The sequence below is a fragment of the Amia ocellicauda genome, chromosome 16 (genome assembly GCF_036373705.1).
Source record: "Amia ocellicauda isolate fAmiCal2 chromosome 16, fAmiCal2.hap1, whole genome shotgun sequence".
Classification (NCBI taxonomy): Eukaryota; Metazoa; Chordata; class Actinopteri; order Amiiformes; family Amiidae; genus Amia; species Amia ocellicauda.
Window position 1 is genome coordinate 17,711,696 of NC_089865.1, and position 18,792 is coordinate 17,730,487.

General features: G+C 39.9%; 1 protein-coding gene across 1 annotated transcript in view; it reads right to left on the reverse strand.

The window, feature by feature from the left end:
• myo10l3 (myosin X, like 3) overlaps positions 1 to 18,792 on the reverse strand; it is a 100,025-nt gene that overhangs the window by 21,927 nt on the left and 59,306 nt on the right. The window contains exons 12-21 of the mRNA XM_066687304.1: positions 16,178 to 16,324; positions 15,300 to 15,400; positions 13,096 to 13,162; positions 12,313 to 12,405; positions 11,670 to 11,738; positions 9,718 to 9,800; positions 8,934 to 9,042; positions 7,569 to 7,649; positions 4,322 to 4,446; positions 3,404 to 3,518 (exon numbers count right to left, since the gene is read on the reverse strand). Of these exons, the coding sequence (XP_066543401.1) occupies positions 3,404 to 3,518; positions 4,322 to 4,446; positions 7,569 to 7,649; positions 8,934 to 9,042; positions 9,718 to 9,800; positions 11,670 to 11,738; positions 12,313 to 12,405; positions 13,096 to 13,162; positions 15,300 to 15,400; positions 16,178 to 16,324 (990 nt within the window). The remainder of the gene's footprint in view (positions 1 to 3,403; positions 3,519 to 4,321; positions 4,447 to 7,568; positions 7,650 to 8,933; positions 9,043 to 9,717; positions 9,801 to 11,669; positions 11,739 to 12,312; positions 12,406 to 13,095; positions 13,163 to 15,299; positions 15,401 to 16,177; positions 16,325 to 18,792) is intronic.

Genomic DNA, 18,792 nt, shown 5'->3' on the forward strand with positions numbered 1-18,792 from the left:
AATAAATTAGAAATTAGGATGTTGTTGGTGCAATGCTTTAGTCTCAGATATCTAACTGCCAATAAATACTGTACATACACCGTAGAGATATTCAAAATAAACTTTTTCTCTGCCTTTAAATCTCTTTCTTTCCATTTCATGTCTAGGCTCCAAACCTGTGTACTGTATTTCAAGAAAAGGAAAGGCAAATTATCCTGAGGAGCTGCTAAAGCTAGACATCTCTGTGCATCTTCCTTCCTAGGTTGACTATTTTCAGCTCCTGTGCATCTGATTTTAAATGCACAGCTTCAGGGTCTATTAACTGCCTCTTTAAAAAAGATCCAGAAAAAGACACACAGAAATTATTGGAATGGAAAACCACTTTGAAATGTCAAAGGAAAGCAAGTTATTAAAGAAAACTTTGTAACACTTTTTAGTAATAAATAAATCTTATATTAAATGACAATGGAAATTCCTTTTAAGTAAGGAACTATTTATGTAATACACAAGAGACAATTTAAGAAAATGAACATTGTAAATGTTGCTCCAAAACAAACAAATAAAAAAAGCTCTGTCAAAACAACATAGGAGATAATATTGACCCAAATGAAGAACTGGTTAGAACGCGGGGCCCGTTGATCCGCCGAGACCCTTTAGTAAACAGAAAGATGACATTCTGGAATCAATTAGTTACCAAGAACAGTGGGAATTCGGTGGGTGGAACAGTGTCTTCTAAATTATAGCGGTTTGTGAAATATCCCTCAGAAACTTCTCACCCATTGCCATCGTCTCCGAGAAACTGATTTTAATTCCTGAATATGTCTGAGCTTTCATGTGCGCAATGATGAGTACCTCTATAAGAATTTGAAGGGGCAAATTACCCTCACTGTAGTAAAAGGTAAAGATTATTCCTGACTATTCCTTACGGCTGTAGAGAAGTTGGCCAAGAGAGGTCAGTCATTACCAGGGAGTTAATTGAACTGTGTGATATTGTTTTCCCTGTAAAAGCATACAGGATTTGTACTCTGGATTTAAATGGCTTTACAATGGAAAACAGGAAAAGTTTGTGTGTGACTCAGCCAAGTAGGCCAATTTTTCATCAGGAGCCTTGTGTGAGAAGACCGGAAAAAGAAAAAAAAAATCATCCCTGACACAAATACGGTGAACTAAAGCACTGTGAACTCCAATTTACAGACGATGAATCCAGACTCCACTCACTCTCTGTAACTGAGGAGTTCGGCCTGAGAAAAGGTCAGTGCCTGAAGAGGTGAGTCACTCTTCCTCAGAATAGTGTCGCTAACTGCTTTATTTATCCAGAACAAAGAAACCTTAGTCACTGCAGCACACGTCCCGAATCAAAGAAACCGATTTCTCTGCTGTGTAATTTGTATCCCCAGTGTTCATTTTCCAGTGCATTTGTTTCTTTCCCTATCGCTGCGGATTGTTAGTAATCCTCCATCGTTTTCCAGGAGGAATTATTACCTATTCTAAAAAGCAACAATGGGGGCAGAAAAAAGCTTCTCAAAAGGTTTCTCCAGGCTGAATAGAAGGAAGTATGTCCGTTTTTCCCTTGTGCAACGCTCAGATGGAAGGGCGATTGGCAGACCGAACACAGGGGATGTGCTGTTTGAGGAGTTCACTTAAGCTAAAGCCCAACTCCCCCTTCAACCACTGTGGCAGTCTTGTTTGCAAATAAAGTAAACAGAAAATGCATAAGGGTAAATTCCACAAGTTTATAACCCTTAAATCTAAGACAATAGTGTCTTTTCTTCCCTTGAAACAGTTTTGCCAAGGAACAGCACAGTACCTTGTGTGGCGACGGAGGGAAAAGGCAAATGCACAATTCATTCCTCTTGCCTAAACGATTAAAAAAAGCTTACATTTTGATTTCAGTCTTAATACGGCTAAAATTTGACACATCTCATCAGAACTGACATAAAAGCACATCTGTAGTCGCAAGCTTCACTGGAACTCAAACCATTAAAGCAAAGAATGATGAGAAGAAAAGTCTCTTTAAACCACACTGACTGCCGTACTTATGGAGAATAACAAATGAGCTCCTGATCACTCGACAAGCACATTCCTCAGGATTTCAAGGTTTAAGAGACACTCCAATCTCAAAAAGACTGAGCAACGCAATTGCATAACTGTTCAGCGGATTTCTATTCTAGTCACAACAGCAATTTATTTGTTCTTGGTATGATGCCATCAAGGTATGCAGGAAAAATCTCCTTTCTTTTGTATGTCGCTCTCCAGCTTTATCACAGTCAAATATTCTCCTAAAGCATTTATATTAATCTCCACATTAAACAAGAAAGAAATGCACAAAACTGCACTCAGGGTATACAGAACACCTAGCCGATGTGTATGCTTATGAAAGCATGAACAAACTTGGCTCCAAAAACCAAGGAGAAAAAACTACCTAGAGTCCTGTCCATCATTTTCTTTCTTTTTATTTCCAAAACCCTCTCCCACTCCCATTGCCCACAATTCGTCGCCAACACAAAGAGAGCCAAGAATGCAGAAACCACAAAAATCTCAGAGCCTTTGATGACTTCTCGATACAACCTAATTACTGTAGGCTTAGCACTGCACTATGAACCCTCCGAACTGGTCTGGAAAAATACCAGCTCCTTCCAGCTGGGAAGGATGGTGAGACCAACTGAGTGTTTGATATTGATTGCATTAAAACCATGAATCAATTAAATGCATAGTACCACACTATTACTACTACTATAACAGAAAAGAATACAACTGTATTGCCAGATTTGAAGAAAATTGAAAATAACAGCACTAAAAAAAGTTAAAATGTTTTGCTTTTACAGTAGAAGAGATAAATACGAAATGCATACACAGAAACTGTAGTCATTTGTGATGTGTGTGAATCTCTAAACTTCTAAATACCAACAACAGTTTTATGTTAATTATTTTAAGGTATACTATACATTAGCCAATAGCATATAGCAAATTCAGACTAGAGGTCCAGTTTTTCACCTATATATGAAGAAATACTAATTTCTATTATATAATTTATATTATTGGGTTTACAGAGGAAAACAAAATACAATGGGGTATATCCATAACACTTTTACCTTCAAACTAAATTAAATTAAATCTATTTTCCCTAACGAGGAAAAAAATACACAGAGCTGTGGGGAAGAGTCACATATCTTTCAAGGTGCTAATCTAGAAGCAAATTAATGCAAATGTTTCTTCTTTATTTTGCACTATATAGTGCTTTCTTTCCAATCTTTTAAAAAGGGGTGTTTTTAACATGATAAATGGAATGGTATTTTATGAACACTTCCCTCAGTCCCTCATTCATATTGATAATTGAATACAAGTTCAGAGATGATGCCAATACGTGCAGACCTGCCCTGTGTTTAAAAGTGAATGCTGTTGTTATTTTAATTGAAGAGGGTACCTTTGTCTTCCCAAGCTGCCACTCCCTTTTGTTGCCATCATACACTTTCAGCAGGTCAGTGCATTTCTGCTTGTCATCCTGAGTGGTGTTTATTCCCTTCTGTAACATTTTGTATCTAGAAAGAAAAGACCAAACAGAGTAAACGACTGAGGCTGGACTCTCCTTCTCTCTCTCTCTCACACACACAGACCTGTCATAAAAGACTAGTTCAGTATTATGCAATTAGGCTGGAAACTTGGCGAAGAAGAAGAAAAAAAAGGAATGGAAAACCTTAAAAGAAAACAAACCACCATTGAGGGCAACTTTACTGAAATCAAACTAATTAAAAAGTATTACAAATATCACTTTATTCTCCGTCACTACTTCATCATTATTTGAAATTTGAAAATCACTACTTGGGTGGCATGATATAGAGTAACACTCATTCCACATTCCACATTTGCACTTCATTTCAAGCGGAGTTAATTTATTGTACTAGCTACAGGCTTTTAGTGAAGTGTCTCGAAGAAAAAAAAATCTAATACAAAGCTTTTTTTCTCTTCAAAAATGTCTGAAACTGAATTGAGAACCTCTTAAAGGAAAGTGCTTCTAACTTACTAGGTCTCTGATGGAAAATAACAGACTTCCCCAAAACAAATATTGTGCCTTAGCCTCAGCCAGGTGTGAAAGGGAATTCCATAATTAAGTGAAAGCCCCACATCCGCCTCCAACAATAGAGGCCAAGAGTGAAGACTCTCCACAGAATGGGTACAAAAGCATGCTCAAATAACTACCAAGGTAAACCTTTTGTATATTATTTTAAACCATGGGGGACTTCTGTATTTGTATTTATATCCTATTTGACAATGGAGGGGTACCACTGTTATGATCAGTTGCTTGAGGAGAAAGAGGAAGTGTTAGCTTAGGTCCTTTATTTACCTGCTGTAGAAGTCGCCAAACTGCCGACGCACAGGGAACCCAGCCCGACGAATCTTCACCGTTTCCAGCATCCCGGAATACCGCAGTTGGTTCAGAACCACTTCAGGGTTGAATTTATTGGCAGTCTGTTGAGCAAAGCACACAAAAACACCTAAGTAGTACCATACACACAATACCGGGCCAGGTACATGTGGTCTGCAGAGGCATCTGTGGAGGTTCTGTATGCGTCACTCTGTTGCAGGGTGGCCAGCGTGGTTTCTGAAGACCTGTGTTGTTGTGCGAGTTCAATTACTAGTTGAAACACATTCTATAATTGGCATGGTCTGCCACTTTCACAGATCTAATTTGCCATGCTACAAGTTTATACAGACCGCCTGTGAAAAAACAACAACTGTGAACTGTGTACTCCGGATGAAACCCGTTAAAAACACTTTGCCAAAGTATAATGAGCGAACATAATGCTAGGAATGTGTATGAATAGGAATACATAGTGCCGTTCATATCTGGGGCTCTGGTTTTACATTTGAGGCACATACAGTCCTCAATGCAATAGCTTAATAGACAAACCAGCACATTTTGTTGTTTATTGGTATTTGTTCTAATTTAGCTTTTATTGGGTTCTATTTTTAATTTGTGCCTCCTACTGCTATATTATTAGTAACAGCTCAAACAACAGAGTAAAAAACTACAATCCTGGAATCCTCTGAATTCCTCTACTTAGTCAAGCAAGACAATTCTTCTCTGCAATGGTAAGCTGAAAAAGAGAACAGGCTGAGAATTCAGGGAAAGCATTTACAGAGGAATATAATTTGTAAAAGACACCGGCTATTCGTACGGATCCATATTAAATTTCTTGGTTCTAACTGTAATGATCCTTACAAATAGCAACTAATTTACTGGCTATTCATATGGATCCATATGAAAATGTAATCCGCTAAATTGTACGGATTCTAACCCTAACCATAAACAGATCTGTACCTGATTTCCGTACATAACATCCGTACGAGTTAAAATGAAAACTTTAAGTACAGATCCGTATTAAATTTCTTGATTCTAACCGTACTGATCCATACGAATAGCCACATCCTTTGTAAAAATGAGTCAGGCACCAGACCTTTTTTTCCCCTTTGTTTAATGAAAATTAAACAAATCTGTAAGCACAACAAACACAACTATACGACTTCTTGAAAAAATCTCATGCTTCAAGCATCCAACTACTCGGTTGCAAATCATATGGTTTTCAGAAACGAGTGATTTTAGCTTTGTTTTTTGTGGTTGAATCCTTATCTTATCCATAAAATAATGTTTTGGGATTGAAAAAAAGGTACAGTATATTGGTGTATGTCTTCATATAGTGCAGTTTTTTTACTCTGCACACACCAGCACATGACAGTATTTGACAGCTCTATGCGGGTTAATCAGGGAAGACACAACAAACTGAAAAAGGCAGATCCTCAACAACAGGTTCTATCTTTTCTTTAAGTTTCTCCTGATATCAAACAGATTTAATCTATTTTCAAATGGCTGCCAGCCCTTCTCTCAGAGAGACTTTTCCGCCTGCCTAGCTCTTGCTGTGGCCTAAAGTCATCTCTTGCTGAGTTAAAAAAGGCAAAACAGTTACCTGCACACAACCGCATGCTCTCACTTTACTGACAGTAAATATTATGGGGATGAGGACTTTATCCAATAACAGTAACACATCAATTAGGGACAGTAACATTCCAAGAGTCAAAGCGGTTTTGTTTTAATGCTGACAGTTGAGAAACAGCCAAAGACTCTTATCACTAATTTCTCTTCCTTGGCATAACATTCTGCATCTGTATTTACAAGAAACCCCCCCCAAAAAAAAAAAAACTTGACTTACATTCGAAGATACCTTTGACACAGAGGCGTGGAAGGCAGAAATGCAAAAATTGATAAAACTGGCTTTAAAAACAAAAACAAAAAGCAGTCCGGGTGTTGTGTTCTAGTCCCACAATGCACCAGTCTTGTCAACGGACACCGCTCTCTCTCTGTGTCTTTGGAATCAAGGGGTTTTCCTTCAGACTCTTTAAATGATCCATCTCTCTTAAAGGTTCAAAACTTTTTTTCCTTTCCAACCCAGCTGCAAATCTCAATACTATTCCCTTCCACTGACCGCTTCACACCCTCAAACATCCACAAAGACTTAATCTGCCTGTGAAGTCCAGTTGGCCTCACAATAACAATCCCCCCAGCACACACACCACCCCTTGTCACCTCTCTGCTATTCTCAGCCCCTCAGGAGGTTCTTGGCCACAGCTGGGAAGTGGTGCATGAGGACAGGATTTATAGATGAGGATTAGCACATACTGTGGGAGTTCGAACTTGGAACGCAAAAAGGAAAAAAAAGGTGGGTGGTGGTGGTTGCATTTGGGCTTGGAGACAATCATATGGGGGTGTTGTGGAGGTTTATGGAAGGTGAGGGGCAACAATAACAATGCTGATGCTCACTTGGTGCTAGTTGAGGTTCCTCAAGCTTCTGAACAGTTCTGAACACCAAGCATGCTGACAGGAACAGTTCTTGCCAGCCCTCTGGTTCATTTTGAGGACTGTGATCTTTGGGAGCCTTACATTGTGGCTCACTAAGTTTATAAATAGACCTTCAACAAAAAATTAAATAAAAACAGATGGGAATGTAGATGTGTGGATGGGATTAATTGCCCCAAAAAGCAAGCAAGTAAACTGGGTCTCTTTAAATCACAAGCTCCTCTCTCTGCTCTCTGACTTGGTGCACCACGGAGGCACTCGGCTGTGGGGCGACAGATCAGAGGTCAACAGGACGGCTCGTTGCAGCTGGAATGGGCAGCCATCCTGCAACAGTGACCTTTACCCTCTTGTAGCAGCTTTGGGCTGTAGGAATGTGCTGCCAACCAGACTCTATCACACTGTGTTTCAGAGAGACAAAAGGCCTCCTTTCACAGAGCTGAGCACGGGCTGTGCGATATATTTTTTGTAAGTCTGCTAAGAAATAAATAATAATAATAATAATAATATATTTGATGTACCTATACTTGAGGGAGTTTCATTGCCAATAAACTTACCAGTGCTCCTTTGCAAAACTAAACATCATTCCTCCCAGAGTGAGTTAGCACACATTTGTAGTTCTGTATGTCATGTATACTGAACCTCTGCCGAAGGTCATTTCAAGGCAAACTTCTCCAGGACATGATATGACTGATCCATGAAAAGGCTAGGCCCAGAGTAAAGCAAGATGTCTGCTACCTACCTTATCCATGTTGGGTTTGAGGCAGCGGACAAAGAAGGGGTTGGATGCACTCAGCGTAGCCATTAGGGAGTGAAGTGAGTCCTGGAGAGAGACATTTCCAAGAAACAGAGAATAAAAATTAAATGTGAAATATTCTTGTTATACCATCAATATTTCTCAGTAAACTCCGCCCCAAAGTCAATCCAACTGAACCAAGTCTGGTTAGAATTCAAATCCAAACAATCCTAAAAGGGCAACATTTTTATTTATTGTTTATTAATTCAGAAGTCAGGAAAACCTTGCAGGAGAAAAAGATAATTAATGTTTCTTAGCCAGTTAAAATATGACTTAAACTAAGTGTTACTATAGAATAAATGTAGTTGTGGGAGCGTTCTTAGAAATAATGTTATAGCCTTCTAGTTGCTAGTGCACAACTGGCCAGATCTGCCACCCAAGAAGAAATGTCTGAAATGTGTTGCATGACATTTGGACTCCTAATATACCACCATTCCACATTAATGAACCTCAATGCCACACACCTAAGCTATCTATGGTAAGACGAGATTTATTGTCTTCAACAGTGAGGACCTTTGAACTTGGCGCCAACCCCCAACGCTCTCACTTTCAGACTCAGAGTCTCCAGCCCAATCTAAAGCCCCCCAGAACGGTAGAGAAGTATGTGCCGCAGAGTCACCCAAGGTTAGAGTAATCCCCTCGGTTTAAGTGCTCAGTCAGCGCAGGAGGCTAAATCCCCCCCTCTGCTATGTTTTTCAGATGCTATCTTCTGCAAATCAGTCACAGTAAATCAGTGCAGCATTTTAATCTCGTGAAACTGAGCTGACTTTACCAAAAGGGCCATTCCAAATATATAATCAATATTCTGGAATCCTTTCAATCTTTTCAGAAATGTCAGGGAAGCAGGGCAGAGGCAAAGCCACTATTATACGTTTTCATAGTCTGGATTTCAAAACCACAAATCATTCTTTCACCCCTGAGCAGGAGTGCTAAGTAATTTAGGATATCCACATTGATGAGAATGCTAATTTAATCAAACTCATTACCTTAAGGAAAAATGCTGTGATGTATTTGTTTTACTAGAATGTTTTGGAGCTTTTAAAGATGTCTTTACTCCATGCATTGATAGCCATACACAAGTAAACTGACACCCAAGCTAATAAGAGAACACCAGTTTATTCTGGAACAGAGGGGGAGTGATTGACTGAATCGAAGGACAGTTATGGTGCCCCAGTTTAGTTTCTTAACACTTTCACAATGTGCATCTGTTCTTGGCTACTTAGGGAAGGGATGCAGCCCATGGACAGATAATGAAACAATGAGGTCTTGACACAACCCTCCCCCGGTCCTTCTCCTAGCCTGTTCTCTCACCCTAAACTGGGAGCTGACGGTGGGTTTGCGCCTGGCAGTGCCCATCTTCAACGTCTCTTCGCTGTTCCTGCTGCCCACTCGCTCAAATAGGTCATAGATGAAATCCAGCCTGAAACACAGCAGTAATCACACAAAGGCAAGTCAACGGAGAATCCTGACAGACACTGAAGACCAGGACCCACGTGCAGAGGCTTTGTATCCAGGAAGGTCACAACACAAGTCTTCTGTCAGCGTGAACACTGGAATCCATACATTCATGTCACTTCCTCTATTTTATGGCATGCAAACATGACACACTGAAAGATATTGTGTATATGATCTTGACAATGGGCAGTTTGTCCGAGAGAGATGACCCTGAAATGAGTTGCAATGGATACTTATTCCAAACTATCCAAACGAACCAATTCTGTTCAAACGAATGTCTTTATCAAAGATTAAAGGAATTTGTATTATCTCTAATTGAATTCACACTACATTGAAGTTCACTGGCAAAGAACTGAAACCTGCAAAACAGGCAATTTCTCGACTTATTATATTTCAGTCTAGTGGAATCTCTTCCAGAGCTACATTCTCTAAGCTGGAAAAGTATAGAACATCCCCGCAGGAAATAATCTGATGAAAATCACTTAAAACCCACACAATAGACTAACAAATGAGCACCCCTAAACAAAAAAAAACAATGAAATATCAAACCAGGCATTTAAACCTGCGCCTTAAAATACTCTTCAGAAAATATTTTACAGCAAAGTCTTGAAAGGAATGCTCGTCTATTTATATGGCTCACCTGCTGTCTTTCAACATGTTCAAGATATCATCTCTGAACGTGTCTCTGTTTTTCTCCAAAATCCCTTTCACGTCATAGAGGACCTGGCAGGATAAGAGGCAAGCCACATCAATTATCACACTTCATCAGCTGCTGACTGGGAGAGAGGGAGACGAACGGACCGCACCCCCCCAACCACCTCTGCTGCACAGAGCAAAAACACTCAGACTTCCAGTGATTAGCCAACTATATACAAGGTGTTTTCATAGCCGAGGATAAGAGGGGAGAGTGCACTATCTGGCCACATTTTTAATTAAAGTAGGCCGTGGCCGGCTCTGGAAAGAACATGCCAGCTGTGTGGTAGAGCATGCTAATTCAGTCACCTGTTCCGCTGCACAAGCATATTTATAGCACTGGAATCTCTTCAGCCATCCAGTGAAGATAATCACTTATAAAAACAGTCAGACTGGCCCACTCCACACACAATTGTCAAAGTGGGATGAGGCACTTTCAAAAGTGGGCCACATAAAATAAAATAAAATAAAATAATAATTCGATAGCAATCCCGTAGCCCAAATTGATATTAACATAAAACCCCACTGTGAGACAAAAGTCCCACAATTTGTAATCCAGATCAAATGCATCAGTACACTGGTTTGGCAGTGTAAATGCTCAGTGATCAGATCAAATGTTCCTCTCAGGGAGTTGGAACAGATCTGGATCAAATGCATCGGTAGCATTTTTTATATATAGCTCTTTGTTCTACAGTACTAATTTATTATATAAATATAATAAAGTTTGGAATTATGTGCTAGTGCGCATTCGAAGACACCTGGGCTGCTGACAGTTGATCTGGACCAAATTACAGTGTAAACGCAACACCATTGATTCGGATCAAATGTACCAATGCATTTGATCCGGATCAGAAACAGCAGTGTAAATGTGCCCAATGCTAAACCAGCTCCACATTCAGGAAATGGTGTCACCAGTGTCACCTTTTTTGGTATTTAGCTACAACCTCTTTAGGTAAGAATGCCCTTTGGATAATACAAAGGTGCTTTCATCTCAGACACGAAGGCCAAGAACCAGCAGCTCGAGGACTCTTGGGGCCAAATAATTATCATAAGCGAAAGTGCCAGGCATTCTGCTGCTAACCTAAGACACTATAGAGACATTGTCTGCTGGCTTCTCCGAAAGGGCATCTTCACAAAGCACTCGTTTCGCTCTATAAAGTGAACAGGTCTTATTGCTCCTGCTGTCACGCTGCCCACTCCAGCCCACTCCAGCCCAGTGACCTTTTTATTTTTTGGGTGGGGGGGGAGCCTTTCTAGTCTTCCATTCAGTGGCAGACGCCAGATTCACAGGCTGGTTACAGCGTGTAATTGTGTCCGGCCCCGTTCCTGGCAGGGTTCCCAGCTGTGTGCTCCCTCTTCACAGAGGCAACTCACCCCATTACAATCCCAGAGCTTTCTAATTACTGAAAGACAAACTGACTCTGGCACAGTCGCCCGCTATCAGTTACTGTGAAACCCTGATGCCGATTTCTCTTCTGGCGTGCAGCACTTAATTCTTTTTTTCTTTTTCTTTCTTGTATCCCTATGAGCATACAGGGTCGGGGGAAAATAAACAGCATATTGTTACACTTCTGCTCAGGGAGTCCTAATAATACTTTAGAATGTCATTCTCAAGAGAAATATGCTTGTATCAGTCGCCCACTGACAGGCAGGTGTTTATTTATTTAATTTTGTGGACAGGGTGGAGGCTGCTGTGCCAGGGAAGAGAGACTTTTACAAACACAATGGCTATATCTTGGCTGGCCTGCCCTGGTTACTCATTATGTGTTTTATTTCCTTTAGTGAAAGAAAGCATTGTGGTGAAGAAGTAATTTGACACTTTCTCACAATGGATAGTGCTTCAGGTAAGCGGGGGTGGAGGGCTGCCGGGGGGGACCTATGTTTGCTGTGTTCTATTACCTCTCCGGCGTAGTGTTTGATCCCAAACTGGTGATCTGCCACCCGTGGCTTCACGTAGTAGGGGTTGGTCTGCAGAAAAAAGGAGCAGGATTACTAAACAAGTTTTCAATAAACACTTAACTGTCTGTGGCACACTGAGCATTACATTTGAATGAGACAGAAAATTGTGAACTCTTCTCTTCACAAACAAAAATAAGCATTTTCAAGCCTTTCCATGATTGGTGGGTTTTGTCATATTAAGAGGAAACAAATTCATCCCTCCATTTCTCTAATTCTGTTGGGCAGGAGGGCTTGGGACCTGGCATTAACACCTATTGTTGCTGCATCTGAAGCATTTCATATCAGGTTGCTGCATTGTGTGTTTCCTGGTGACATTAAGTGGGTGTGGGAGAGGGTCAGCACTACATTATTCAACAAGAAACAAAATATGTAACCCACTTTTGGCTACTCAGCTGAAAAGTGCACGTTGAAGGCTTTGATTTTGCATTTTTCAGTTTACAGAGCTGGATACCTCAGTCAGTTCTTGAGCAGAGTGAAACCAATACATAGATAGAAACTGCAAAAGCGTGACAGTCCTCATTTAAATGTTGTTTTCTGACTTGGACTCATGGAAATGTAGTGTCAAACTGTAGATGATACTTACTGCATGGCGGCTGTGGAGCTTCTCCAGTAAAGTGTAGTCTGTACCTTTAGGAAACCTGCTCTCTTCGTTTATAAGGGCCAGCATGCCCAGTTTCTATGGGGAAAAGAGGTTGGCATGCAGACATAAACAGACAGTTTGTGACAGACTTCTCCTCTATTTTGATATATTGACGTTCTTGTCACTTTTCATTCCTCTGTTTTCCTTATGTTTCATTCCGTCCTTATGTTTTCAGGACACCCGAGGCAATTAACAGAGGGATTATAAAGAGCATCCCTGCCAAAACGAGACTACCTCTACAGCTGAGATTGCTTTCAAAGGCCCCTGAGAGCTATGCACAAATAAAACATATATATGAATTGTACAAGTGTATGGATTATACAGGAATTATTACTGGTTTAAATTCTTCTTTAAATGTCTGTTTTGGAGGAAATTTAAGAGTTGAAAGAAAAAGTGCAATACAAGGATTTAGTACAGAGAGAAAACACAAAATAAATCGATTCTTGTTGTTTTATTGATTGGCCCTTGGAGAGGATTACTAATGAACTAATGAACCAGTCTATTTCATATTCATACAGACAGATTTCATATTCCCTGCTGAGCTCCATCTAATTACCATTTAGATTAAAAGCTCATGTCCCCGTTCATAACAAAGCCAAAGGGGCGTTTTATTATTACCAATTTTGAATTGTGCATCTCACCGTAGAGTAAATTAAATGTTTACACTAGGAAAAACACAACTCTCATTTTCAAAGACAGCCTGCTTTAGTTCAGGGAGGTCAGTACCTTCTCAATGAGATCGAGACACTCAGCGTTGTCCATCCAGTCAATGGCTTCCCAGTGGATTCCCTCCCTGCATAAGAAGACAAGAGCTGAGGTCTACACCTTGAATGCAAAGCACCTGACAAATTGTAGTTCAGGGATAACAATGAAAAAGGTGCAGAATAAAATAAAATAAAATAAAAATAGACCTTGACAAAAAATGTAAAGCTGTGCTGTTCTTAAATCAACACTCTCACCCCTCTTTAAAAAAAAAGACTAATTAATTATATTTATTTTTTTATGACCATGATTGATGGTCATAAGACCTTTAAAACACCCAGCAGTCAAAGGGATTTGGCTCAATATACAGCAAGTTGATAGTACTGTTGGGCACCAGACACCGAGTCTCTTGGCCCTGAGTGGGCAGATAAGTTTGATCAGCTTCTTTCGCTCACTGGTTCTGGCCGGCCGAGTACACACACTCACACACACATTGGGGGAGCCACAATAGTTATCTTGTTTGTCTGTTCATGTGATTTAATGGGCTATGACCGGCCTGATAGCCCCTCAAGCCACTGTATCTTACAACACAAAAAAAAAACAAGTCTTCGAATAATCAACCCATTCAAACATCAGTCTCCCTGTCCTTCTTGAACAGTACAGCATTTACCACACACAAAAAGGGCTGGATTTATATCTTTTGTAAGCTCCTGATGTCGAGCTTGGTCTACTGCGATTGTTGTGCTGTTTCTGAGCACATGAAAAACATGAAGAAAATCGTGAAATATTTTAACTTTATAAAAAAAAATATATCTAGCACCTCAAGTGAAAGTAGAGGATACTTATTCATTTTGGAGAAGTTACCAATAATGTAATTCTTAAAATACACATAGAGATTTAAACCATGGTGTGTTTTTGTTGCATTAGTACTTGGCAAATAGAGCTTTTATTTGTACATTTGGTAATGCTATGGTTGGAATGGTCTACTGTTTCGTAATCACTGTTGGTTAATGCAGTGCTGAATATTGAAATTAGTGAAATGCCACTTCCCGTCATCTGTTCTGGGTCTGTGATTGAGAAGATGACTCATTTCAATGCAATTTTGCTTAAATTATTGAAATAAGTGACTTTAAGGTCAAATTTTCTTGTAATTTTGAATGACATAAAAAACATACCCAGAGCATGTTAATATGCTATTTTAGGGGAGTGCAATCAGGGGTGGCCGAAAGTTAGACAGCCCTGACGTACATACATACATTTCTTTTTTTTTTTTTACAAGGAGAACAACGCTATGGATTTAGAGAAAATAAATAATTTACTCATTCACAATGTCAAAATTCACCCCCACCACTCCCCTTGAACCGAATACTACAGCAGGAAATGTACGACTGCGGAAATCTTCCCATGTACAAATAAAGCGGTTCCTGAAAAGCACAGTAGATGGCGGCAGTTGGGTTCCTACAGCGCATATAAGAACATGGGAAAGCAATTATAACCACAGCCTGTGAAGTCTACCATGAAGTGCACACGGGGCCACATACACACACACACACACATATATATATATATACACATCTCTATATATCAAGAGATAGAAAACTTCAAAAACATTTTTGGTAAACCATTTTTGTATCTAATGTCGCCAATTACTTGTTTCTGCACAGATGTTGTTGCATGCTACAAACGCTCGAAGATACATGGTGCATGGGACCATAGATATTGGTATTTTCTAATATGCATATTTCTGTTTTGCCGAGGATTTGACATCAACTTTAAGCATGAAATGGACACATATGTAAAATCATAATGGTAATGAAGAGCACTTTTAATTCAGAAAAAGCCATAAAGTAGACCTTTAATCAGGTTTCAAAGTGATGCATGTGCGGTCTGGGCACCACCTCTTGTCCTGGAAAACTTGGGATGGTTAGGGTCCCCCTTGACAACAAGTTAAAGATTAATGTCCAATCTGATGGATCCAATATGCCCTGATAACGCAATGGTATGGTTGCACAGACTTACTGGGAAACAACATCAAACGATGTACCAGTATGTTCATTACCACACAGTACACCGTCACAGGTCGGCTACCAGCCAGAGCAGGAGGCTTGGTACCTTCAAGGTCAGTCTAGTCTGACTTAGCCCAAGTAGTTGGCAATATAACCTCATAACATGCCCTTAATGGGGCAGGATCCCAGATCAAACGGCTTCCTTCCAAGCCCTAGCCTCACCTGTTGTACTCCAGCTGCTCCAGGGAAAAGATGTGCTTGTTGAAATACTCCTGCAGTTTTTCATTGGCGTAGTTGATGCTGAACTGCTCAAATCTGTTCACCTGAGGAGAGAGAAACACAGGCCCACAGTCACACACGTCCCACACACTCACTACAAACTCACCCACCTAGTGCCCAACCTTCCCACCCCTACCTCAAGCTCACAAACCCAGTCTCAGGGAAAGGATATGTTTATGTTTTCCAAGAAAAGGAAATGGAAATTGTATATATCCAACTTAATTATTACATATCAGAACTTTACCTGACATTTCCTGTCATGTTATGATGTTCTATTTGTTATGTATCCTGTTATTATTTGATTCTCCACTGTCTGTGCTACAATTGTTTTATATTTACCAAATACACCATCGCAGAGGCCCATAAAGGAAGCATTATAAACTCTGGTGTAATCATCGCTCACCCAATTAGCCCTGTCATTCACATGACAGACATTGCCAGAGCAGGAACATTAGTTATCAAAGCTAGTAACCCAAGGAGAAAAAAAAAAACAGTGAGAAAAAGAAAAGGACAGGTGATACACAATACTCCTTCAGTTATACGTAACATGGAAAATGGGGAAAACTGTTCCGCATGATTGGAGCAAAATTCTTCAGATAATATGTGTTGTGTTCTTCAACTAGGAACCAAGCTTAAACTGAAGAGTCTTACATTGTCACATTTAACATGCAACAGGAATTTATATTCAGTTGTGATCTGGTTCAAAGTAACCTCAGATGTCAGGGTATAATAAAGCCTCTCTGAAGATAATGAAAGTGGGGGGGAATGGCTATTCAAAGCTGCCCTTTGGATTTAAGGGGATGCAAACTGTGGGTTGTTACCTCAAAGTTCTCAAATCCAAAAATGTCCAGGATCCCTATGGACTTGAAGTTGTCCTTCCCTTTGACCTTGTGGTTGATCTTCATGATGATCCAGGAGAAACATTGGGAGTAGAGTGCCATGGCCATAGAGTCCCTGGAGTCCTCGGCCTGGAACACAAGGGTAGTACTGTGAGTCAGGAGAGAGATGAGCCTTTCTGCCCCTCGTGTGAATGCTGGCAATGCCCCTCTTAAATCTCAGCACCTGGGCTCAACCGCTGCACTCCACACTTAACACACCAAACACTCGCCATATTTGCTAAACTGATCAAGTTAACAACCTTAGATATATTTACTCTATTCTTCCTCTACTGCTCCATTTTTTATTGTTTTCATTTTCAGGCTAAAGAGGTCATGCTTAACTGAGCGCAAACGATTTCCACGTTATTAACTGGATATTCGGTCATCAACGTTTTATCACAACAGCTTTCAAGAGCTTTCAAATACTGCAGCAGTAACCAAAACATAAACCGATAATTGATGGCAACACATTTTTAGTGTGACGCAAAGAAAAATACAGTCAAATACCAACAGGGCATTAAATCAAGTGACCTTTTGGGAACACTGTATGGGTGACAATTGTCAAATATGGGTGGAGACCTGTTATTCCCTTCTGTAAAAGCTTGTCAAAAAGGAGAAGTTAATATATGTGAACAATAGGCTGTTTGTTTGAGATGTTTAAGTTGCTGGGCTAAAACAAACAACAATAAAAACTCAATACAGAGGTATGAGCTTATTCCAGTATGTCTGGCCTCCTATAGAGCAGAAGAGTGTGTCAACAGAGGGCTCGGAGTGAATAGATCGCATTGCAATGGGTGAACTGTACGTGTGACCACAAAGGAAGCCAACCTCAGGTGAGCTCCCAGCCTCTGCATTGCCCAGACCTCATATTTACTCAGTGTAGGGTTTCAACTGACTGACAGTGCTTCCCCACCCCCACTCTGTCACACTGTCACACCCAGGCACTGCCTCGCCATGCAACAACCAATAACACAACAATAGAATGAAAAAGCCAGTCGGGGACAGAAAGAGAGAGTTGCTAAGTCCTGGCATATTCCTCACTCCTGCCCAAATCATAATCGTAAGAACAGCTTTCATTCGGAGGGAAAACAATGATAACAAAAAGGAAAGCAGGCAGGTTTGGGCTTCTAATAGGCCTCATTGTAACCAGGGAATGCTTTCAGTCTAGGATAGCTCTGGGTCATAATTCATAAATTTTTCTCATTTTGAATGCCGCTGATGGTTCCAAGAGAAGAGTCCATTTCGACGGCTGAAAGAATGCCCATTTGTCAAACTTATGGTAATGCAAAGCCTGCATTCGGTGACTAATATGAGAATAATTAATGAGCTGGGCCAACCCGAATAATACAGACCATTAAGATAGTTTATCCAGCCATTGACTGAAGGCTTTTAGCAGCCTTTGTTTTGTCAATGAAAAGATCATTTGTATTTGTATTTATTGCACAAGCTACTAGCTACTGCAACGGTAGAATGACTATTCATAGAAATAACCTCTCACATGTACCACTTATTTAAAAAAAGTGTATAAATAAATATCTGAATATCACTAAAAACATTCCATATATACAAACATATATATGATTTTACAAAGTGCACATTGCATCTTCACAGCAAGACATATTTTGTGAAGTATATTACTGTGGTTGTTGGATGAGAAATAAGATTATCCACTTCTCCCCGGACACAACTTTCAGAGTAAATGCAGTGTAATTTGCTGTGTTTTAAGGTGTTGGGAAGCTCCTGCAGCAGCACTCCTGAGATAATGTAGCTCCAGATTCTTTTCTGGGCAAATCTGCCAAAAACATAAGTAGCAGAGCACTACGGCTGAATGATTACAAATGTGTAAGAGGATATCCCTATACCAGCCCTTACATTACATATTGCACGTCTCTAAAACACAAAAGCCAGGACAGCCCAAGTTGTCTTCCCTTGATTGTCACAGGGTTATACTCCCTCTGCTGGTGACTCCCACCCAAAAGATTGAAAAAATAAAAACGGTTTCTTGTTTTTCCAGTTTTTATTCTAGGTCACTCTCCCCCCACCCCCTTAATTTTCATGGAGGCTTTGGAAAACTGGAAAAGGAACAAAGTGGTGAACAAAACAGGTATAGATGTTTTAGAATCATTGTTCACATCTTAAAATAGGAAACTGTCTGAAATGAGAAACAGCCCCTTGTGGATTTATTAGCTGTATGTGTTAAATGTAGTTCAGAAGCATGTACAATGTAAACACACATGCTATGCTTGTGTAAGTAGTAAAATAAATAAATAAACGCCCCATCTATACTTATACTAAGTGAGGTTTAGCATCGTTGGATACACTAATAAAATAAAACTCACTTTACCAGTACCTGTAATGCTGCACAGAAATTAACCCCTTAACATTAATTCTGCCATCAAAAACACTGCACTAATTAGATTAAACTCATAATAATAATTTGGAAAATGAAGCACCATTTATTTGAAGACAATTTCAGATCATTTCTCTTCAGACAACTGAGAGAAATTAATAATGAATGTAATTATTATTCATATTTATTGTACTATGCATAGATATGG